The sequence below is a fragment of the Crassostrea angulata genome, chromosome 3, assembly GCF_025612915.1.
Source record: "Crassostrea angulata isolate pt1a10 chromosome 3, ASM2561291v2, whole genome shotgun sequence".
Classification (NCBI taxonomy): domain Eukaryota; kingdom Metazoa; phylum Mollusca; class Bivalvia; order Ostreida; family Ostreidae; genus Magallana; species Magallana angulata.
This window is the reverse complement of record NC_069113.1, coordinates 173,531-198,836: the sequence shown is the minus strand read 5'-3', so window position 1 is coordinate 198,836 and position 25,306 is coordinate 173,531. Positions and strand designations below refer to the sequence as shown.

The 25,306-nt window shown below is 37.5% G+C and overlaps 2 protein-coding genes across 9 annotated transcripts in view; one reads left to right on the top strand and one right to left on the bottom strand.

Annotated features, from left to right (window-relative positions):
* Positions 1-11,981, bottom strand: part of LOC128177418 (myosin-I heavy chain-like) — a 61,562-nt gene extending 49,581 nt beyond the window's left edge. For 3 of the 6 annotated variants that reach the window (XM_052844118.1, XM_052844119.1, XM_052844121.1), the window contains exons 1-4: positions 11,797-11,981; positions 9,169-9,275; positions 6,767-6,829; positions 5,623-5,766 (exon numbers count right to left, since the gene is read on the bottom strand). In XM_052844118.1, coding sequence (XP_052700078.1) covers positions 5,623-5,766; positions 6,767-6,829; positions 9,169-9,275; positions 11,797-11,836 — 354 coding nt within the window. In that variant the 5' untranslated portion in view covers positions 11,837-11,981. The remainder of the gene's footprint in view (positions 1-5,622; positions 5,767-6,766; positions 6,830-9,168; positions 9,276-11,796) is intronic. The other 3 variants (XM_052844122.1, XM_052844120.1, XM_052844123.1) reach the window with 2 other exon arrangements.
* Positions 11,982-14,606: 2,625 nt separating this feature from the next.
* On the top strand, positions 14,607-24,823 carry LOC128177420 (uncharacterized). 3 transcript variants are annotated; one of them, XM_052844129.1, is made up of 8 exons: positions 14,607-14,840; positions 17,637-20,336; positions 20,586-20,726; positions 21,072-21,174; positions 21,299-21,417; positions 21,779-23,582; positions 23,977-23,996; positions 24,365-24,823. In XM_052844129.1, exons 1-7 carry the CDS (start codon positions 14,661-14,663, stop codon positions 23,988-23,990), a joined length of 5,061 nt encoding a protein of 1,686 aa, XP_052700089.1. In that variant the 5' UTR covers positions 14,607-14,660; the 3' UTR covers positions 23,991-23,996; positions 24,365-24,823. The 3 variants fall into 3 exon arrangements, with proteins under 3 accessions (XP_052700089.1, XP_052700087.1, XP_052700088.1); XM_052844127.1 differs by lacking the exon at positions 23,977-23,996 and adding an exon at positions 23,824-23,841; XM_052844128.1 differs by lacking the exon at positions 23,977-23,996.
* Positions 24,824-25,306: the final 483 nt, after the last annotated feature.

Here is a 25,306-nt window from a genome sequence, read left to right as displayed (position 1 = left end):
GAAAGAGGAGACATATTGGTTTGTGTTGGGACATAAATCCTCATGACAGTGATTAAGTTCATGCTGGAAGAAATATTGAAGGTTTCTTTATTTAGTTTTCAAGACTATTTTTATATGACTTTTTGTTAAGTTCAGGGTGGAAGAAATATAATTGGAGGTTTCTTTGTTCAATTTTCAGGATTTAAAAAAAAAAAAAAAATTTAATTCAAGATGAAGAATGAATAGTTTTTCTGTATCAGCAGAAACAAGTTGCATGAATAAGTAAACATTTAATCTTCATCAAACGAAATCGACAAATGCAACTGGTGTTCTGTGATGATAGATCATAAGAGAAATTAAAGCCACACAATATCTGGGCTGCTTCCAGACATTCATAACCAGTCTAAAGAGCAAGACACTAAAGAATATCAGAGTCTTAAACGCTTATAATGACCAAACAAGTTCAGCTTTAATGGAGTTCCGACAGATGAAAATTCGAGGCTAGACCTACTACCGGTAGTAGTATAACTAGGGGTTATTATCAGAGAGTCAGACACATCCTCTGGCATCAGACAGAGGAAGCCTACATAATAACACCATTATAGAAGCGGTGGAGGATAACCGCTTTAGTCCAGTAAAGGTCTGTCAGATTACTGCATGGTCAGCGTCCTGTAGAATTGTCAGATACTTACTAGAGTACCGCAATGTTACAACAATATAAGTTAACTCAGTACTTCAGTTACTATATCAACACTGCACTACTACCACAAATCTGGACAAGTATGTTTACTACAGCACTTGACCTCTTTTTAACAACCAACATGTACATACTATCACAATGACTAACTTGTTTAACAATGCTGAACTAATATAAGCACCACTATGCTGTGTGACTAGCTAATGATATGTGATTGCTACTGTACAACATGACTACTACTATGCTAAATGACTACTTCTATGCTATATGACTGCTACTTTATCATATGACTGCCAATTTGCTATGTGACTGCCACTATGCTATGTGACTGCCACTATGCTACTTGACTACCAATATGTTCTATGACTGTATTATATTTTTGACTACTTCTATGCTACATGACTGCCATTATGCTACAGGACTGCCAATATGCTATATGACTGTCATTATACTATGTGACTGCTACAATGCTACATGACAGTTTCAGTACTACATGACTGCCATTATGCTACAGGACTGCTAATATGCTATATGACTGTCATTAGACTATGTGACTGCTACAATGCTACATGACAGCTTCAGTGCTACATGACAGCCATTATGCTACAGGACTGCCAATATGCTATATGACTGTCATTATACTATGTGACTGCTACAATGCTACATGACAGCTTCAGTGCTACATGACTGCCATTATGCTACAGGACTGCCAATATGCTATATGACTGTCATTATACTATGTGACTGCTACAATGCTACATGACAGCTTCAGGGCTACATGACTACCATTATGCTACAGGACTGCCAAAATGCTATATGACTGTCATTATACTATGTGACTGCTACAATGCTACATGACAGCTTCAGGGCTACATGACTGCCATTATGCTACAGGACTGCCAAAATGCTATATGACTGTCATTATACTATGTGACTGCTACAATGCTACATGACAGCTTCAGTGCTACATGACTGCCATTATGCTACAGGACTGCCAATATGCTTTATGACTAAAACTTTGCTACATGACTTCCTCTACATTACATGCATGTCACAATATGCTACATCACCTACATGATTGCTGTTCCCCACTTCGCCGCTAGTCTGATTTTTAAGTACATACATGTACTATCACAATGCTCCCAAGATTTCACCATTCTCTCAGTACTAAGATGTCCCCTCATGTCCCAAGATTTTACTATTCTAATACATGTAGTTTGGTGTCTCTAACTCTGATAAGAACAACAGATTATTCCTAATTAACATGTAACATGGCTATATAACACACCAGCTGTGTTCTGAAATCTCTACAACATGTCATCATTGATCACTCTGAATTCTACCCATGTAATGACACTTCAAAGGGCTGACAAGTGGGGTTTTGATGCTCGTGTGTTGACAATTAATTTCAAAAACATACAGAATTGTATAAAATCAATTGAAGAATCTATTTGATTTTTTTCTGGTTGTATCTTCATCTGGATAACATGTATATCTTTTTCCTTTTTTAGATTGATGTAAATTAAAAATTTTCAACTATATATCCTGATTCCATTTTTATTTTTACCGATAACTTGTTATGTAATGAACAGGAAGAAAAGTCAAACTAATGAATTTCCTTCAAATAACTTACACAGCCATCATCTACATACAGTTTGTTTTATTTAGGTCTTTCTACCTTTCAGGTGAAAGACCTTTTGTATTTCTTATGTTTTTTATTATTTTTTTTCTTCTCTTTTTTTCCAGGGACAGCTTTTTTATTTCTAGAGATATTGAAACAATTTTTTCTTTATGTTATTGACCATTTAAAGTTATGGTACCAAATGACCCTTTGATTGATAACTCCCAGAACTTACGAAGTTATTGCCCTTGTATACAAAAAGCTTGTTATCGCTACTCCTCTGAAACCATAAGAGATAGAGACTTGGTACTTTTACCAATGTCTTCAGTACACTTAGAGAGTTCTTCAATCTACTAATACTTAAAGGATCCGAGACCCCCTTCTATCAGTTATTGCCCCTGAAAGTATTTGAATTTCCATCAAACCACTTCCAACTTTTTTATTATTTATCATAGAGACTTCGGACCACTTGGTATAGAAGCGTCTACTTTGGCCGAACAAAATGACAAAAAGGTCAAAGGTCAAGGTCATTTGGAAATCTGTTAATTAATGAGTTTTTAGATCTCTTTTGTTAAGGGTGATAGAGAAAAACTTTTTCATGGATTTAGAAGGACATCTTAAGACATTTTAAAATATAGCCCCTCGGCTCATACCTTTGAATAATTACAGAGTTATTGCCCCTATTGTACGAAATGTTTGTTATCGCTACTCCTCTGAAACCATAAGAGATAGAGGCTTGAAACTTTTACCAATGTCTTCAGTACACATAGAGGGTTCTTCAATCTATTCATACCGAAAGGATCTGAGGCCCCCATCTAGTTGTTATTGCCCCTGAAAGTATTTAAATTTCCATAAAATCACTTCAAACTTTTTTATTACTTATCATAGAGACTTCGGATCACTATGGATGAAAGCGTCTACCTTGGCCGAACAAAATGACATAAAGGTCAAAGGTCAAGGTCATTTGGAAATATCCTAATTAATGAGTTTTTAGATCTCTTTTGTTTACGGTGGCAGAGAAAAACTTTTTCATGGATGTAGTAGGACATCATGAGACATTTAAAAATGTAACTCATTGACCCTTACCATGTAACAATTATAGAGTTATTGCCCCTATTGTACAAAATGCTTCTTATCGCTACTCCCCATTAACCGTTAGAGATAGAGACTTGAAACGTTTACTAATGTATTCAGTACACTTAGACGCTCCTTTAATTTATTCATACCGAAAGGGTCCAAAGTCCCTTTCTATGAGTTATTGCCCCTGAAAGTTTCGAACATTAAATTAAAACACAAACAATTTTTGAATCAATAATCATAGATGCATCGGACAACTTGGTATTGAAGCGTCTACTTTGTCAGATCAAAATGACATAAAGGTCAAGGTCAAGCAATAAAAAATTGCAAACTTAATCGTTTGACACTTTTTTATGAAATAACGCAGAAAAAAATACTTTATTGAAGCAATCTTATTTCAAACATAAAAAACAATGAGGTGGAAAGACCTCTAATTGTTCGCGAACAATTAGTCTACTAGTTTCTAAAGGAATGCTTTTCAAGGCTGACAAAACACTGACCCCAACTACCCTCAGGCTACACATGACAACATGTAATACTACACCAGTACTACAAGGGCTTTATTTATGATGTGTAGGAGAGTCCCCAAACCTATAGAAAGAAGTGCAGTGAGTGACAATCAACAGGCACATTCACACCTGACAGAAGTGTCAGGTAACACAGGCAGGTAACACTACTCAGCACCTGGTGCTGACCCAGTACAGGTCAATAAAGCTGATTTATGGCGGTAGACCACACCACAGTAACCCAACAATAGTGCTGCTCTCTCTCACTGCCCCTAAACCACTGTAGCCCTCAAATAGTGCTGGTCCTTCTCACTGCCCCTAAACCACTGTAACCCAGCAATAGTGCTGCTCCCTCTCTTTCTGCCATGGTCAATGTGTTTTGTATTATGAAATAGCCTTGTTTATTCGTGATGGGGCCTTATAACAAACAGAGCCGTAGGGAGCTATTCTCTGTAGCAGGCACGCAAGAGATATTGATCTTAAAACAGATTCCATCTCCCCCAAATACCAGGACAGATGCGACACTGATAGAAAGGGGCCCCATAATGGCTGAGTGAGAGTCAGCATTCTGTATAGCACTAACAGCTCAGAGAGCTCTGTCACATCTGCACCTGACACACCTGGCAAAGAGGGGTAATTACCGTGATTTAAAACAAGAGTCAATAACCATGTCCTCAATAGCCTATTATATTTAGTATGCTATAGGGGCACTGTAGTCCTATCAAATTATTACAGAATCTAAGTACACCCTTCTATACAGCTTGAATTTCCTCCTGCCACGAGAGCTATTTGCCTCACACTTAAGACTTCTCTGTGTTCGACTTCTGCTTTCCCGATCAACATATTTCATTCTTATTTCTCACATATGTATTCAAGCCAATAGGCTTGTAAAGAGATAATATACTCTCTATGTTGAACACATTCATCAGAACTACTTACAGTGACTATCACACACTGAAAACCGCTAGATCATCTGTCAAGTAGGACACTGCTTCAAGTCCCCTTAAAACTGACTTCTTAATTACTGATTCTCAAGTACCCCCCAAAAACTCAAGTGTAGCATTCCCAATTATGACCATGACAACTATGAGTACTACAGAACTACTACTAATTAAAATAAGCACTTAATTTTAATTTACATTTACAACTTTCTGATTTGTGACAAAGTGATATCATCAGGTGCTACAGAGTCTATCTCTAACATGTTTAATCCGTGGATCCTTATTTATAAAATTAATGTAAACAATCGGTGGTTCCTTGTAAAATTAATGTAAAAAAAATTAAAATAACTTCATGATTGAGTCTTATTTAGGATATGTTGTTTATTGATGGTGTTGCACACCTGCATTTTAAACATTTTTTGTCAAAATATTCAAATTCTACATCCCTATCATGATGGGGTCAATATTGAATTTCATATTCTTGATTTGGGTATCTCTGACTGAACTGATTTCAGGTAGATTTCTGCGTTTTGATACAAATAAAGCCCTACAAAGGGCAGCTATGTTCATCATCCAAGGGAGATTAGATTACCTTGCCGGCCCCACTAATCATACAGGTGTGAATACCTTGCCGGCCCAACTAATTATACAGATGTGAATACCTTGCCGGCCCCACAATTATACAGGTGTGATTACCTTGCCGGCCCCACTAGTTATACAGGTGTGATTACATTGCCGGCCCCACTAATTATACAGGTATGATTACCTTGCCAGCCCCACTAATTATACAGGTGTGATTACCTTGCCGGCCCCACTCTCCCCGCTGATGATACAGGACTGGTTCTGCTGGGAGCTGTGGAGACTTTGGAATGCAGCCTCGCTGATCGCAAACACATGTGGCTCCACCTGGCTAAGTTTCTTGCCGTTAAATTGAGCAACATCTTTCTGCAAGGAGAGAGAGAGGACTTGAGATTTTATTAAGTTCACAGGGCTGTGAGCATTTGTGTAAGCACTATTTATAATGACTTCCTGACAGTTATGGTCCTATACACACAAAATTATGGTTTCTCTAAACAAAACTTCTGCTGAATATTGATGCAGACTGGCAGAAATATCTCGTAACTGCCCTGATAAGACTCACAACCTAGGCTTCATAATATCAGGCTAGAAATCTCTAACTTCTGTGATGGTTTATGCACCAAATTATCAAACACAAAAGAAATAATAAAATATTCCAATTATAAAATACAGGTATCGGAAATAAAATTGATTTTTCTTTGAGGTAGAGAGATTACTTTCTGTGGACTATTCACTTTGCAGCCAAATGGCAATTATATTTGTTTTCTGATCTGATAATATTAGATTAATGGCCTGTTTGGATTTCAAGGACAAATCAAAGGTCGCTGTCCATAAGGATCCAGTTTGGGACAAAGCAATTAAACATCACACAGATGTAACTCTGTGAAGTGAGCATCTACTTAAACCCCACAGATAAAATACCAAAGATAAAACAGCCAACTGAAGCCCGATGAGGCGGTGCTGCTTGCACTCTAACATAGAGCTCAACTGATGATAGGCTGTCAACAGGACACACTTGTCACAGAATCCCGATAATCAATGTACCCCTAGGGTCCCCATTGTGTAACAGACCCACATTCCTCTGATTGCTTTGATCCACCCCCTTATTTCCCCTCCTTCCTGTAGTGCAATACACAGCCCGGTAGTAATGGGGTAACGAAGCAGATCAATGAGAGTCAATATGATTCAGAGCCCCCCAGGGACACCATTCATCCCCATCTAATATTGATGAAGCATGTAATACCAGGTCCTCTACAACTAATGGGCTGCATTAGTCAACATAACATGGTCAAATGGCCTGGTGTTGGTTAGGGGTGGGTGTGGGAATGGGAGGGGTGCAATATGACCCCTTCATATATATATTTACCTGATCATATATTGGAATATCTTTGTAAGGATTGACAGCTACCAGTATAGATCCAGTAAATGTCTGAGGAAGTTAAGGATTATTCATTTTTACTTACAAATCAACAGTAAAGGAAGCTTATTTACATGTTATTGAGTGTTTAATGTGTGAGTGGGTGTGTAAGTGGGTGTGTGAGTACTGTACAGTGGTACCTGAGACTACAGGTGTGCACACCGAGTCTTCACAGGTGTGCCGTGTGAGTCATGACTGAGCCTGGCATTGTGCAGCCACTGCTAACATCTGGCACCTTAACAACCTGATTATCAAAGGATTAAATCGCCTCACTTAAAACAATGTATCTTGTCTGGGCTAAATCAAGTGTTCCCAGTCTGAGACTCCAGAGTTCACAACATTCCTCTCTACAGAAGCGTGACAATCAGCCCCATTGAACAAACTTCAATCAGCTGATAAGAAATTGTCTATATCTAGAGCAAAATGATCTACTGCATTAGTTCCTATTAATGATATAACTTGGCAGGTACAGATGAGTGAAATGGTATCCACCCTAATCTGAAAAGCACATGCTTATCAAAGTAAACATAAAAACTAGAATGGAAACTGCAGGATTTCACCTCCTTCCTGCTTACAAGCACACACAGTCTAAATAAACTCTGGAATCTATCACAAAATCTCTCTCTCTCTCTCTCTCTCTCTCTCTCTCTCTCTCTCTCTCTTGTAAATTAACATTTTTTAAAGTTTCATTGATAGTCTTGATAAATCAGATATCAGAACCTTTTTTTATAGACATCTGCAACAATCCCTATCAAAGTTAACACAAAATTAACACAACAATCCCTATCAAAGTTAACACAAAATTAACACAACAATCCCATCAAGGTTAACACAAAATTAACACAACAATCCCTATCAAAGTTAACACAAAATTAACACAACAATCCCATCAAGGTTAACACAAAATTAACACAACAATCCCTATCAAAGTTAACACAAAATTAACACAACAATCCCATCAAGGTTAACACACCTGTCAAAGTGTCACATTTTGGGTAAACTGGGGGAGTTCTCAAAATAATTGACAAAATTGATGTAAATAATTCAAGTACTGGTACATTTTTTTCTCATGTCAGAAATGAGGAATATTTATGGTGTTGCATAAAAACCAATTTGGAAGTAAAGTATTGCAGCAAATGTTCTCACGTTTTCTGTTTAATCAAATGAAATATTTCTTCAGTATTTTCACAGACACAGTTTTCTTTTCTTGGTAACACAAGTTACAAGTTTAAACGGAAAGGACTTCCTGCCAATAACTACAGACTGCGGAAGACACTGCTCAGTTACAGGGCTGTACAGGAAACACACACAACCAGCAAGAAAAACTGAACCTCCGCCAGCCCCAATCAAAGCCCTGCCACAAAGTCTGCTCCTAAAGCACCAGGTCTGTACACTGAGGACAGGGTTGAGGGATTCAATGCAGTCCAGCTGTTGTGTAGAGTAACTCAATTGTCATCTCTCCAAACAATTGATGTAACTCTTATTGGGACAAGAACAATACTGCATACAATATTTTCCAAAATGCTATGTTTAAACAATTGTTGAAATATAAAGAGGAGTCAGATTTCTAATGGTTTCACAAACATTGAATACTTCAGCGTTTGTTTCGCTGTATTACCTGTGTCAGGCATACATTCACCATATTTCACATACATTGGACTGATTATCATATGCATGCAATACATTTTGAGGAAAAAAAGATGCTTTAATTTAAAAATCCAATTTGGTTCTGTACAATGTGTATAAAACTGTGAATATTTCTGAAATTCCTCTAAGAGAAAAAAAATGATCAGGAAATTTACCAGGAAATAATCAACCTCTGTTGGTCACATATATTCTAAATCAGTCACACAGCAAAGTTATTTCTGAATTCATATACCTAACTATAATGTATTTGAAATATGTTTTAAGGTGGTATGGGACATCTGTCGATATAAACGTGGATTAAAGTACATTATAAATGAAATACTTTCACCGGTTAAGAATTTTCAAATTTGACGATATCTAACCAAAAAATAGCTTTTAAAAATATTTTGAAAAGTAAAAATTGTAAAACCCACAGTGGGAATCGAACTCATGACTTACAGATTCATATTAACCCTCTAACTCACTGCGCTACGCTGTTAGATGACAATAATGGGAAAGAAACTACTTATGTAACTGCACTTAATTTTATTGTTTATTTTGATACACAATACGTCATAACATGGAAGTGTCCCATACCACCTTAAGTTAGAAATGTGAAGTCCACAGTTAATAAACATTAACAACATCTGATTGTTGAGTGTTGTATCAATCAAATATTCTTGTTTTGAGTTTCTAAATTTCTTCAGCAACTATCAGAAGGATACATATATTTGATCCTTGGTGTATCGGGTTTTTAGGTTGACAGCGATTCCGTTTTCATCGATTTCACTGATGACAATCATATCAGGAACTCCATCCTCCGGGGATGCCCCTGTAGATAAAGAGAAAAGACCACAGATAAGACTTCATTGATGTATATACTGTCATGTATTCTGAACTTAAAGACACTGTTTGTAGGGAACATCATTCAAACCACAGAAACAGCACTAGGTTTGATAAAATCAAGTCAAGTGTTATAGATTTATGTCGTCTATTGATACTATTCAGATTGCAGTAAACATTCAATATTATTAAAAATTTTAATCTTGACACAATAAGGGATAAACTTAAAAGAGTGTGTAGTACTTCCTTTAGGAGTTAACTCTGCTTAAAGACAGACCCCTACCAGCCTACAAACCAAACAAGCAATGTTGCAACAGTTACTAATTGAATTTTAACATTATTAAGTATTTAAATCATATCAAAGGATGCAAGGCTTTTCGTGACCCGGACCTTTCGTGACTTGGTTCACAAGACGTTTCGTGACCCAGACCTTTCGGGTCCTGGATCTTTCGTGACCTACATTACGACGTTTAGGGACTTGATAAATATTTCTTTATTAAACCGTTGGGAAATACAAAACCTCGTTATCTTTTTATTATCATAACTCATATATAAAAAAAAAAACATCGAAGAAACACAAAACCAAAACCATTATGCAATTGTGACAAAAAAAAATTCACGTAACGTTATTCCGTGAATAAAAGCAGTTAAAAACAACTAACTACAAAGAGGATATATATAATTAATATAATAATTAAATATAAACACGAAGAAATAAGGTAGATTTGTAAACATATTAATTTATTTCCTATATAGAACAGTAATATAATTACGTATACACAATCAAAGGTACTGTACTTAAGCATGTGTTATCTTTTAATTGCTAAAACAACAAGATGACAGCGGGGTATTCCTAGTATACATGGAAGGGGCTACTAGGTGCTATTAGACGGTGTATTACCCGTACACATAGAAGGGGTGAGGTACTAATTATGAGGAGGTTAATGAAGAGACCTTGTTAACACATGGGCTTCCCAATGTCACTTTTTCTTGCGACTTCAAGAAGACAACAGCGAAGACAACATGAATGGTAAGTAAAATATATTTTTTACATTATAAACACATATATTTAAAATAACAAAATTGTTATGTAACTGTTATTTGTTCATGCGCATGTGATTGATTTTGATGTGCATAATGTTTTGATGTGTAATGCTGATTTTGATTATGCATTATGTTTTGATATGTAGTGCTTATAGCTGTTTGTAGATGCAGTACTAGTATTGTTATTTCACAGATTTAATTACCTCTAAATAATGTCATGTCTTACTGTTTCTATGCCTGTTATAGCTTTATTAAATATTAAATGAGTACAACTTATCATTGAATTTGTTTCCTTCATAATGTTAAATAATGGCCAAGTCAATGATAAAGAAGGTAGGATGCCTGTCACAGTGGGTTTTTTAGTACATTGTACTATACTGACTTCGATGAGAAGAAGAAATATATAAATTATTGTCAAAAAAGACACACAAGCAACAAGATACTAATTATATATAAGATATGATCCTAAATGCATAATATGTCCACCCAGCCTTAAAACATAAAACATGGGTTTATATGATTAACAATGACAATGAAGACAACTTCCTAATAAATATGATAAGGGTACAAGTCTTGAAATGTTAGAATTATACACACTAGGTACAATGGTATCCATTATATATCGTTAATGAAAAGACACCGGAATACCATATTATCATCGACATGATAGAACTAATTTCATATTATGTTATAACTACAATGCTACAGTTTATTTAGATTTATTAATCAAATAATTTAACATCATATAAAAATGACGAATTAAACTTACTTTTTATCATCCATGAAAAAGTTTTACTTACTCACGATATCACGTACGATCAATCCGCATTTCCTCTGATTTATTAGGAATTGATTAACTGTATTACATTATTAATTACGCAAAAAATAATTACTGTATAACATACTTAATGTTAAATCTTTATATTTTCAAGTCCCGAAACATCTTATTCTAGGTCTCTTAGTCACGAAACATATTGGTCACGAAAAATCTTATAAGGTCTCGGAACGTCCGGGTCACGAACCGTCTTGGTCACGAAACGTCTAGAATTCATATCAAATACAATACACTAAGTGAACAAATAGCGCAGTTTGATTTTCTTTCATCACCAGGAACCTGTATACAGCCAGAAGTCAGAATACAGGCCCTTCAAAACAAAACACTCTGGCGAGTGATATCAAACATCTTAGACCTCTCCACATCACTGCTTCATCTGTTCATGGCGATCACATTCGAGTGAATGAAATAAATGTGCAGTATACATCTGTAGTACCGGACAGGTTAATTCAGTGCATATCTATCATACTTATGTTGTGGGAAAGAATTCAACCGAATTAAATCACTGATGCCAAATCACATCGATACCGGTGTTACTATAAAACTTAATGAAAGGCTCTCTGATCCATTGTCTATTGTCTCACAAATTGCATTACAGGTGATTTTTTTAAAATAAAAATTCATTTCTTACCAGAGGAGGAGAGTTCTGGCCTGTCCAAAACCGTAGGCATGGTCTCCTGCTAATCCATTGTTTATTGATTCATAAAATTCACATCTTAATAATCCACACTCTGAATCACCACAAAGCGTCGACTGCTTTCCTTCTATTATTGGCACTCCCACAAGACCTCAGCAGCGCACGATATATGATTGTCGTAAATCAAGGAAATTTAGCTTAAACAAATCGGTGAATTAGATACTATTTCTAACAAATTTATAAATATTTCTACTCGACCGATAAAAAATACTATCAGTACATTACATGCATACAAAATTCATAGTTGATGTCGTAAGAAAAAAAATGGTTGAAATCATTTTGTTCGGATAATTTTGGAAAAATCAATACGCCAAGGAAATGCAGAAGAAAATCCAAAGAAAAAAGGGAAACGGAGATCCTTTTCCTTTTCAAAGACGATAAGAAATTTTTTGTTATTCTTAATGTACACATAAAAAACAGAACACTTTTTCTAACTTAAGGCCCAAACAAACAAATATGAAAAATTACGATCCAATTAAGTCTTTTAAGACTTAAGAATGATCTCAATTGCTCTCGCTAATATATTAAAAAGAAAAACATATCTGCCTACAACTTCTTTTTTCCTTCCCCAACGAAATAAGTTTCATGATAGTGGGTTTTTTTTATTCTTTTTTTTTATTATTATTATTATTTATTTTATTTGCCAGCCAAAGTATTTGTGCTCACAGACGCTTAATTACTCCGGTGACCTCTCATTGGAATTTTTTTTTCTATACCTAATTTTAATTTTTACCGACAAAAATGAGTAGGTCGAAGGTCAACCACCCAAATACAAAAAACACAATTCAGCCGTCACTGCTGTAGCAATTTTACCCCAATGAGGTCGTCATTGCTGTGACAATTTTTCACCACAATTCGGGCGTCATTGCTGTTACAGTTTTACCACAATCCAGCCGTCATTGCTGTAACTATTTTTACAAGCTTATCTTTTAAAAAGATGGGTGAGCTAGCGCTGTAGCCATCATAAAAAGCACAGAAGCAGATTTCGAAAACATTGATTTAAATTTCTGAATCGATTAAGATTAAGAATTGTGATTTTAGAGTGAGCTTCACATTGGCAATGGCATAGCTTATTGACTGTGCCTTAATCATTATATATCTACTGTAATTTCAATTTCGAGGTGAACATTTTCAAGAACCATTATTAGTACTGTTTTGTAGCAATCGTATATTCTATGGCCTTTTCGGCAAGCTCGAAAGCATATCTGAGGTTGCTTTTCGAGCTTGAAGGAATTTAAGATAAGACAAGCTTCAGTTTTATTATAATATTTTAAAAAATCTTGCATTATAAGACCTAAGCTACTGTTACTTTTTGACATTTACAATCAAATACAAAACTTAATATGAAGATGATAAAACGAAATTCAAATGGTACAGTTTGTCTATAGAAGTACGATATTCACAGAATCCCCTTCTATTAAGTCGAGCATGCGTATTCCAGTGAAAAAGACTAACGTAGTTGCTAGCGCTCGAGAGCGCTAGCAATTACAATTCAACTGTCATTGATGTATTACAATTTTAACGCAATCCAATCGTCATTGCCATAGCAATTTTACCACAATCCAGCTTTCATTGCCGTAACAATTTTACCTTATCCAGCTGTCATTGTTGTAACAATTTTACCTATTCCAGCTGTCATTGCTGTAACAATTTTACCTATTCCAGCTGTCATTGTTGTAACAATTTCACCTATTCCAGCTGTCATTGCTGTAACAATTTTACCTTATCCAGCTGTCATTGCTGTAACAATTTTACCTATTCCAGCTGTCATTGTTGTAACAATTTTACCTTATCCAGCTGTCATTGTTGTAACAATTTTACCTTATCCAGCTGTCATTGTTGTAACAATTTTACCTTATCCAGCTGTCATTGTTGTAACAATTTTTACCACAATCCATGCAGGCCGCTTTAACAATTTTACCCCTATCCAGTCGTCATTGCTGTAACAAGTTTACCACGATCCAGCTGTCATTGCTGTAACAATTTTACCTATTCCAGCTGTCATTGCTGTAACAATTTTTACCACAATCCATGCAGGCCGCTTTAACAATTTTACCCCTATCCAGTCGTCATTGCTGTAACAATTTTACCTATTCCAGCTGTCATTGTTGTAACAATTTTACCTATTCCAGCTGTCATTGCTGTAACAATTTTACCTTATCCAGCTGTCATTGCTGTAACAATTTCACCTTATCCAGCTGTCATTGTTGTAACAATTTTACCTTATCCAGCTGTCATTGCTGTAACAATTTTACCTATTCCAGCTGTCATTGTTGTAACAATTTTACCTTATCCAGCTGTCATTGCTGTAACAATTTTACCTATTCCAGCTGTCATTGTTGTAACAAGTTTACCACGATCCAGCTGTCATTGTTGTAACAATTTTACCTTATCCAGCTGTCATTGTTGTAACAAGTTTACCACGATCCAGCTGTCATTGCTGTAACAATTTTACCTATTCCAGCTGTCATTGCTGTAACAATTTTTACCACAATCCATGCAGGCCGCTTTAACAATTTTACCCCTATCCAGTCGTCATTGCTGTAAACATTTTATTACAATAGGAGGTTGGGGTCTTGACAATAAAGATTCTATGGCATTTTTCTCTTGCTTGTCAAGGTTGTCAAGCCTTGACCCCCCCACCCCCCCCCCAAAAAAAAACCCTTTCCACTGTTTTCCAAATTCATCCGAATTTTGTGTTTTGTACCAGAAGATTGTTGGCATTTCACTCATGCGCAGTTCAGGTGTAACTTTCGGTTAACTATCCAGGACCAACTAGTCCTCGTTTCGCCTTTAAAATGGTGTTTACGGGGAGAGCGCGTGGTCGCGGATTTGGAGCAAAAGGCGGAGGTATCCACGCAACAACCAGAAAGTCGTCGTCTTCGAGTTTTGACAGGTCTCGCTACCGAGATCACGATCGGTCTCTGTCACCGCCGCGCAAGAGACCCACCACTGTAGAAGACCGCCTTGGGACTAAGGTGGTAGACTGAAAGATATTTCCTTTAGTTTAACAATGTTTTCAGTCAAAATGAACAGGTCGTAAGATGGGAAACTCAGTGCTACCTTATAAAGCATCCTTTGTTTAATTATCCCACTAATATGCGCACTTAAAGAAGCTTGAGTAAAAAAAAATCGTTAAAAAATGGGTATCTCAGAAGTTATGATACCATCATTCACACTGCCTTGCTTCATCAGCTAATTTCTAATTTAAAACGTTAAATTAAAATCTTGCTCCAATTCGTATTCCTTTACACATGACTCTTCTTTAGGATCTCACCTCCAGTTTATATCTATTTACATCTACATCAATAAATGTGATCTTTTTCTTGCCTAAATATCTAAAATTGACAATTCCGTGGCTTTTCCCATTAAATCAATTGTACGACAGAGATTTTAGGTTCTGTACTTTCGTTTTCTGCAGATGCAAAGGAGTTGTCGATTTTGAATGTTTACGCTAGAAATCAACAAGTTTGTTAATGTTTGTGTAAAAAGAACTACACCGTTATTGATATCTCAAAGAAGAGTAATTTTTTAAAGCAATATGAGCTGTATTTTTTAGAATTTTATTTTGCTGCAAAAACCTGCTGGTATGATAAGTCTGCCTGTAACTTTAAAAAAAATTTGATAAATAAGATTTGAAAAAATCATTAATTTTTGTCAGGAGAAAGATTTCACTTATGAGGAATATATAACAGATCAATTTTTGGGTATCAGGAGAAAACGTACCCAGGAGAAAACGTACCTAATCTCTAGGGTACGTTTTCTCCTGGAGAAAACGTACCCTATGAAAATCATAATTATACTACTTAATAGTTTTTAATACTTTTAAATACAATTTTGCATAATAAATAATCAGAAATGTAAGAATTTCATTGATCTATGAATTTAATACTTTATAATTTTAAAGGGGTTGGACATTTTGAATAATTTTCAAATGCTACTTTAATGCATATTTCAATGCATAGATGTATAGAAATATATTCATTTTATGAATGATATCTTTATAATAATTGTAGCAACTTTTATTTTAGTACAAAATAATGACCTGTCATAAAGTGTTATCAGTCTACTTCTAATTATCCATTTATCGGTAGCCTTACCAATTTGAGTTTCTCTATGCGAGATCCCCTGATTTTAATTATAGTGATAATCAATTAAATACCTGAGGAGTTATTATTATGTAATATTATGTATTGCCTCCCCGCGCAGGAGGTAGAAATATTCACTCTCCACACATTATACATGTCAGTGGCATCGGAAGCAAATTGACTGTTCAATGTTACATCTCGTAGTAGTTTCCACATATATGAATCAAACAAATATTTAAAAGATTTGGACTTGGTTTTATTAAGCAACTTTGTTTTATAGATAATTTTCAAAAAAATGTTTTAAAAAACGCGACATCGACTTCTTGAGATACTCATCATTTAGTTCTCCAAATGAGATTGCAATAAAAACTAATTATTTAACGGTTTCGTTTATGGTGGATTAATTCGACTAATTAAACTGCTCAGGCCACGTTCGTGTATGTGTAACAGTATGTTACAAATTATTGTCTTAATAATTTAAGTACGTGACCATGGTGACTATATATGCATCTAAAAACTACAGCAACAAATGATACAAATGTTCATTGTATATTTTATTTTATTTCATTTAAGAATATCTACGAAAACCATTATTTATTATTTCCATAGGGTACGTTTTCTCTTGGAGGAAACGTACCCGGGTACGTTTTCTCCTGGAGAAAACGTACCCTATAAATTGGGTACGTTTTCTCCTGGGTACGTTTTCTCCAGCATTCAATCTTTGTACAGGGCAACAATAATTCAATTTTGCTACAATGAAGGAGGCCGAGTTTGGTTTTTTGCGGAAAAACGCTTTATTTTTTAACCATATGTATTTAAACCAACTCTAGTTTATTTGCGAAGTTTTAAGAAAATCGTCCTTCTGGTTCTTTTTAGGGACCATCTCAAAGTAGAGGTACATTTACTATAGGAATATATAGGAAACTATCATTTTCCGCACATCAAAGCAGATTAAAAAAAAATACAATAGCTTTTTTCTCAAATTGTTGTATATGATTAGTAAAATCATTTCCTACCTTAAATGTAAAAAATACTAAATTCTACAATCTTGTTTTTAGTGGGGGTCATCTCAAAATATTAAAATGCACCAAATTTTGCTATATATTTTGAACATTACGAATGAAGATTGGTAAAATGGATTCATTCAAAAAATAAGGAAGATGTCCTCGAGGATAGCATCATTCTGTATATAAAATTTCAACGGCCTACAATTTTTACTTTTTCATTTATGTTATTTCTTATAACATACTCCTTTAAAGCTTCATTTTATCATAACGTCAGAAAAGGCATCGCTCCCCTACCCCACAACGGAAAAAATCGTTTAAAAAATAAAAATTTCCTTAAAAAATATAAATTTGTTTGTCTGTATTTTATTTATTGTGTTCAATTTTATAAATGATATCGAGAAAATCTCATAAGAAGTATAAATCAACTGTATTATTCTAGATTGCGCAAAACCATGCCCAATGAAAACTAAAGTCAGCCTCATTAAGGCTTCTTAATGGCTTTTCCCACAAAAACAGAGCTAACAGAAATTTTAAAACCATGATATTTTTTGTCATTTGAGTAGAAAATAAAATTTTCTTCAAAAAAAGCCCATATATCTAATTTAACAATTTATTATCCAGCTTCATTCAAAATTATCTCTTTATCAGTGTATAACAATTGGTTTGCATGTTTTTGTAGCATCCCAGAGAGGACACTTCTCCCCCAACAGAATCCCTGCGAATTACAGTGGGAAATGACATTTACAGCAAAGAACCTGTGGGCAGAGAACCTGTGGGCAGAGAACCTGTGGGCAGTCCTCTGTCGGAGAGACTGGGCCCCCCAGTTCAATCAAACACACAAAACACAGCAGATATATTTGAGCAGGAGAGGATGCTCTATAGTAAAGGGGCAGATGATTCACAGAGAAGGAACGAGAAATGGAGACAAAATTCCCAGGAGAGGAGATATGAGGATTCCCGCGGGAGAAGTGACAGCAGGGGAAGGGATAGAAGGAGGGACGGCAGCAGGGAGAGGCGGGACCACCCCGGGTATAGTAGGGATCGTCATGGAGATAGGAGAGACCACAGACGAGACAGTCGGGATTATTACGACAGGCGAGAAGGAAGCAGGGAACGTCACCGTAGTGACAGTTATTCGAGTCACTATGACAGGAGGGAGGATTCCCGAGATCGAGACTACCGAGATTACTACAGGGGTGATCCAAGTAAAAAATTTGATGAAAGATTTAGTAGTGAGAGAATGGAATCACAGTATGGAGATAGAGGTAGACATGATATTGATAGGTTTGATACTGTGCCCCACACCGTTATTGACAGGAGTCTGGAGCGACCTAATTCTCCGGTGAACTACTACCACGGGACCCTGGAATCCCTGACACAGCCCGTGATGAGAAGTCCTCCCAAAGCTGAGCCTACACCACCCACTGCTAAACCTCTCAAATCCATACTCAAGAAGAAAACCAACACTGAGCCGCCACCTGTCGTGCCTCCAGCTGAGGATCCGTATAGAATCCAGATAGATCACAGACTGGGACCACCTCCCAGACAAGATTTCAATTCTGGAAGACCCCCCGCTGAACCTGCAATGGATATAGAGGATGAAGAGAGGTTTCTTTATGGTGAAGCAGAAAAGACAGAAACACCAACATCAAAACCACCGCTCTGGACTCAGCCATTTGCAGCTGGTCTTTATCAGCCCCCGGGCAGTGGGGCTCAGCAAAGCAACACTTTCCCGGTCCTCGGTCAGCAGAGAGCATTTTCTCCTCCTTCAGCTTACATTCAGGAAAAACCTCCTGATGAGCCAGAAAGACAGTACGACTCCTCAGACCTCCTTAGCATTTTTACAAAGCGGCCACAACCTCGGGTCATAGAGGATGATCAGATACCTCTCACTCAACCACCCACTCAACCACCCATGCCACAGACCATACAACCGCTTGCTCAGCAACCAGTGCAACATACCATACAACAGACTATACAACAGACCATACAACAGACCATACAACCACCTTCTCAGCAGCCAGCCTCATTTGCAGTGACAATGCAAGAGGAAGTGAAGCAACAAAAGTATGATCCCACGATAGAAAACATCTTAAAGTCAATTGGATTTGATTTTGAAATGTCCAAACGAATGCAAGAAAAAGCCGGGAGTGAAGTGAAGAAGGAGGATGTACCTCAGGAGTACGGCATCAACCAGACGGCCTCGTTCCTCGGGGGAGGCCTGTCCACCGAGGACCTCACCTCAAACCTGTTCTCCAAAAAGAAACCACCACTGGACATTCTGTCATCACAGGAAGGACGGGATTGGAGGTCCGACAGGGGGTCTACAGAAGGCCGTCCCAGCTTTCTGGACCAGATTCTGAGAAGAGATCAGCTCAGTAAAACTAATGCACATATTCCTCTGTCAGAACCTTCCATGCCTCCATCCACCGCACAAGAGTTCCCTTCATCCACCTATGCTGTGCCCTCATTCTCCCAAGGATATACTGCCCCTGCTTATACTGCACCGTATGCTCCCCCTGCTTCGTCTGTTGATCCGTATAGTTACCACCCTGAGTATTCTACAGCCCCATCACAGTATCCCACAACAGTGAGTGCTTTCTCTGGCCCCAAAAAACATAGAGAGCCCATTGTAAGGCAGCTGTCTCCAGGGTTACCAAAGGCTCCAGAAATGTCAGCAAGAGAAAACCTGACGACCGTACCACTCGAAGAGAATCTTCCCAAAAGTGTGAAACCTGAGCCATCTAAAAAAAAAAATACAAGACCAAATTTAAGAGAAATTCCGAAATCCTCTGAAACCTTAAGAACCATGCCATCTGAAAATCCTTCTTTTTCCAGTCGAACTGTTTTGCCTCCCAAAAGTGAAAGTTCACAATATCAGAAACAGGGAGGGAAGAGACCAGTTGAGCGAGAGTCAGCACAGTCCTTGATACAGTCCAGGAAGCAGGCGGAGAAACTGCAGCGTGACAAAGAGGAAAGACAGAAACGAATCCTGGCGCTCGAAGAGGAACTGACAAAACTCCGAAGGCAGCAAAACGAGATCATGAGAAAGAAGCGCCGACAGAAGGATGGTCACAAGGATCCTATTCTTCTACAAAACAGCAAGTTACAGGAGGAAATAGCAATGCAGATATCAAAGCTGAGGAAAATCGGTGAGGGCAAAAGTGTGGAGGAGCTTCAACCTCAGCAGAAGAAAAGCAAGACTGACAAGGAAGAACAGAAGGTGGTGGTGAGTGAAGAGATACTGGCCGTAAGTGAACCTAAGTCAAGTCCTGAGGGTCAAACCATTAAAGAGGAAGTAACTGTCAAAGAGGAAGTTACTGTCAAGGAGGAAGTTAAATCAGAGTCTGAGGCACAGCAAGAGGAAAAACCAAAACAGGTGATTGTAGCAGATAGTCAGTGAGTTGTCAACTCTGATACCATTGTAGATATTTATGTCATAGCTCTAATATAAAGATAAGTGTTTATCCAGCAGTTTAACTGTAAAGCTAAAGTTGTTGATGTGTTTAAACTTAAATGAACATTAATTTGGTTTCAGCAGTAAATGAAATACATAAGTTTCAACAATATCAGTGATATAAATTATATATAGTCTGTGGGTGTTTAACTTTCCAATTGTACATTACAGTTGTCTTTCCAAGTGAAGGGCGGTGTGAAGACCAGGTATGAGTTCTTTGACCCGGGCAAACACTGGTGCAAGCTCTGTAACACGGTGTACGACACGGCCATGCAGTTCCTGGAGCACACTCACTTTCGTCACAACAAGAAGGTAGAGACAGGAACCAGTCCTGTTAAACTGGTTCTGTATTGCTCTTTGTTAGGATTAGCGCTTGTTGTTGTTTGATAGGAACTTTGTTATTTGTATGCTTTGATATATCTGTAGATCTCACTGTTTTCATTGAATAAAGAGGGCATCACAACACTGCCTATCTCCTGACCCTGTTAAATTGTTTGAATCTTATTTTATAAAAACAATTTTTCATCTATCAACAAAGTTGGAGATCTTTCTTTGTTGAATGACATTTCAATATTAAGAGCAAACATCTTCACGCGGTGAACTTGCCAGTCTTACTTAAACACAGTTTGCGAAACCTCCCCATTTGAATTTTTACAGTGGAAAAACACAGATAATTATGATCGGCCTTGGATTCCTGACCAGATGAAAAACCCGACCCCTAAAAAGAAAGCGCAGAAAACAGAAGTGGTTTCCCTGAAGGGTATATATTTAAAGCATAATCGGAGATTGCTGACGGGCCATGCACATACAGTGGTTCATTTTATGAGAGATTTGAATAATAGTTAAACTCCTTGTCTACTTTGATTGATGTTTTTCCACACTAGGTCCAGAGTTCCTGTTTCCTATTAATGGATTTTTCTGCGTTTTGTGTCGTGAATTTTCTGGAGATGTTCAGTGTGCAGAATTTCATTTGAAAACAGATATTCATCACTCAAACTACCAGGTAAGACCTTTACTTGAACTACTAGGTAAGACCTTTACTTGAACTACCAGGTAAAATCTCTACATGACCTACCAGGTAAGACCTTTACTTTACCCTATTGAATAAGTCCTTTACTTGACCTATTAAGGAAGCCCTGTACTAGATCTATTACTTGAACTCTTTGTTATGATCCTTTACTTGAACTATTAGGGATGATCCTTTACTTTAACTATTAGGGAGGATCCTTTTTTTTTTGATAAGTTGGATGTAAGATAAGCATTCTTGATTAAGTTTTTTGTATATCCCAATTTGAAAACGTAGTCTTGAAATCACTTCCTTTGAAGTCGATAATGCTAACACGAGCCACCATTGTTCCTTGTAGAAATTTCTCCAGGACAGTCCCTTCTATGAACAGAGGAGGCAGCTAGACAGGGCTAAAGGCTTGGCAGAGAAGCAAGAAAAAACCCTGAAAGACAAAGAATCCAAGCCACTATTTGGTAAAAACATATCCTTGGTCAGAGAGAGACAGATAGCAAAACCTGTTGAGAGGAATGTAAACATTAAGCAATCGGAGAAAGAAGTGGAAGAGTTGTCGGATATTCAAGGCAGCAGTCAGTCAAATGCCGCAAAATTAGCCAAAATGAAATTATCCTTGAAGCAGCCAACTGTCACAAATCCTGCGCCAAAGCCTGAAGTTGAGGAACCCCCAGCACTGCAGACTCAGAGCTCTGCGGAAGAGGCAGAGAAAACAGCAGATGGAGAGAAGAAAGAAGATGGAAAAAAAGGAATAGAAATTAGAATTGCTAATAAGATTGGAATCATTGGCAAAGTTCCAGCAAAAAAGAATGCACTTCTTCCTCCTTGGACCCCAGTCTCTAGACAAGAGCCACTGAAATCCATCGCTGGATTAGAAGCGGAAAAAAATAAGTCTGCTAACGAGAAGAAACAGGTGACAGCTCAAGACATCCTGAAGGCAGTGCAGGAGAAGAGAGAGCAGGAACGAAAAGAAATGGAGGAAAAGGCCAAACAAGCAGCTCTACTGAATGTGATGGAGATTCCCGTCCCTCAGGAAAAACCGAACAAGAAGGAAGACATCCCAATCCCTGAGGAAACACCCAGCAAAAAGGAGGATATCTTTGTCTCAGAGGAAAAACCCAGCAAGGAGACGAGGCCAGAAGCCCCAGAAAAAACTGGCAACAGAGACCCAATGATGGCAGACCTGAGTGCTATACCTGTACCTAGCCGTCTAAACCCAGAGGTAAAGGATGACACAAATGTGAAAAATTACAGTACCATAGGGAGTCCTATTACACAGAAAGCTGAGGGAAATTCAGTGGCTAGTGATAATGGAAATGTGAAGTATGGCAGTAATCAAGTGACAATAGAGAGCATAGATGAGATGGCTCTAGAGAATATTGTGATGCCAGAATCAGTGACTATGACTCCAGCTGAAAGCAGAATAAACAATTCACCATCAGTTACTGTTACACTAACCAAAGAAAAGAAAGATCCTCCATTTCAGAATGAGAACCAATCAGATCTCTCCAAATCAGATTCATTATCATCAGCTGCTGCAGATACCACTAAAAATTACACGTCATTCAATAAAGACGTTTCAATTGATCATTCAGGAGAAAAGGCTGATCAACCCTCGGTGAATAGCGGCAGCATCAGAGTCACCCAATCCATTAATGTATCGGTAAACATTGAAAACAGCCAAGACTCAAACCAAAACCCATTGACTGGTGACTCGGAAAATCCAGATGTAGATGATGATAAGACTATCAGTGATGGAGATGACACAATAGACCTCGATTCTGGGGATGAAAACACGAGGGACGGTGAGAAGTTCAGTTCAGTCCAGCAGCATCAATGTCGTCCAATAGAGGATGTGATCGATGTCAGCATGGGGAGCCTCGGGGATGTGGTGGAGGTGGCAGTGGGGGGAGGGGGAGTCGGGGAGCTTGAGGGGGACATGGACTGTAGTGTGGAGGGGCTGTACGGGGTGATCGGGGGGGAGTCGGAGAACCTGGACGACGTCTTGTCTGTGGGGCCAGGACGCAGGGGGGCGGGGTGCTTCTCAGATCTACGACCCATGGACATCGGGGACATGACGACAGGGATGGATGACCCAGATGTGGGGGATATTGTCAGTGAACTGATGCACAGTAACGGCATGGATAGTGGTAAGTGGTAATGGGGGGCAGAATTAATGTCTGAAAGATAAATCACCATTGGTCCTACCAATACTTGTAAAATTAGATATTCAATGTAAACATTCAGGTATTGTGAACAGCCAAGTATTGTATTGATGTAAGTGATCAATGTTACAGGACATCTATGAATATTTCTTGTTTACTTTACTCATATCAACATGTCAAGATAACACACTTTGGTTTTAGAGAAAACCTCTTTCTTTTTTTCGAGATGCTCTATGGATGTTGGGTAAACCGTTACTACACCTTACAAGAGGCTGTTTGTCTTTTTTCAGTTTTGTTCTCTATGTTTCAGTTTATGTTCTTTTGTGTAGGAATCTGTTCAAGCGCCTATTCAGTAAACTTTATGTTGTTGTGTTGCTAGGTAACAAGCAGTGAGCACTGGTATGTAGCTTTCATCAGAATTCACGTTGTATCTACTTACATGCATGCTCTGTACCTATTGGTGTTCTGTGTTGGGTTGTGTTCAGTTGGAATCAAATGGATTGTAGTAGCTTCAGTTACCTCTTTTGTTTTGTTGGTACAAGTTTGTTAAACTCACTTATTTTTTTGTACACATATATTTTCACTGCCTTAAATTTTGTCACAAAATGATTACTTTTGTCATATTACACTAAACTGAGACTGCTAAACCTAACCGCAATCTTCATAGTAGTAAGTCAATATAATGATCAGCACTCATTGGTTTGATGAACAACAGAATGTGATGGATGAGGAGTTGTATATTTATTACCTGGACATTTCCCTTTCAGATCCAGAAAGTGAGGGAGGACTCAGTGGACCAATGGGCAGTGACTTTGAGGTCGTTGATGAATGCGAGGAGGAGACATGAAAGTGTATGTCAGCCCCGTGGAAGTGAAAGGAGTATGAAGGGGACCTGAAGGTGTAGGCAGGCCCTTCATAGGTGGATGGAGTATGAAGGGGCACCTGGGTACGAGGTGTTCTGAAGTAGATGCTCATGATGTAAGATAACCTGAGGCAGACGTTGAAGTGTTCCTATGAAAAGATTGAAGTCTGGTTTCTATTAACAGTCTATATACTCTGATTATGAATAGTGTAACTATTCTCCAGTCAGTGCCCGCCCGCCATTGTTACATTTTTAAATCATTATTCTGATTTTCATGGACATTTTTATCATGTATATTGTTGGCATGTTAGACATGAAATCCTTGTTTTGTCTTGTTTTGTATTAAAAGATTGAATCATGTTAATTTGACCTTGTGTCAGTTGTCTTTACAAGAGATTGATAGATATAATTAGGGATGATTAACTTTCAGTCTTCTATAGGGAAGATGCAACACCATAAGCAGTAAAAGTTGGTTTCCTAGTGAAATCTGTATGACAGAAAACTCATGTTTGGACAGTGATGCAACACTTATGTGTTGGATTTATTATGCCCCCCCTTCGAAGAAGGGAGGGCATATTGCTTTGCTGCTGTCGGTCGGTTGGTCCACCAACAGTTTCAGTTCATTTTCTTAGCAGAGGATGAACATATTGAAATGAAATTTTGTATACAGGTTTATTATGATACTATCTAGGTCAGAGTTATGGCCCTTGGACATAGAAAAATTCCAGTTATTTGCAGTTTCCGCTCATTTTCTTCGCAGAGGATGAACATATTGAAATGAAATTTGGTATACAGGTTTATAGTATCTAGGTCAAGTTCGATATTGGGTACGATCAAGCCATTTTCG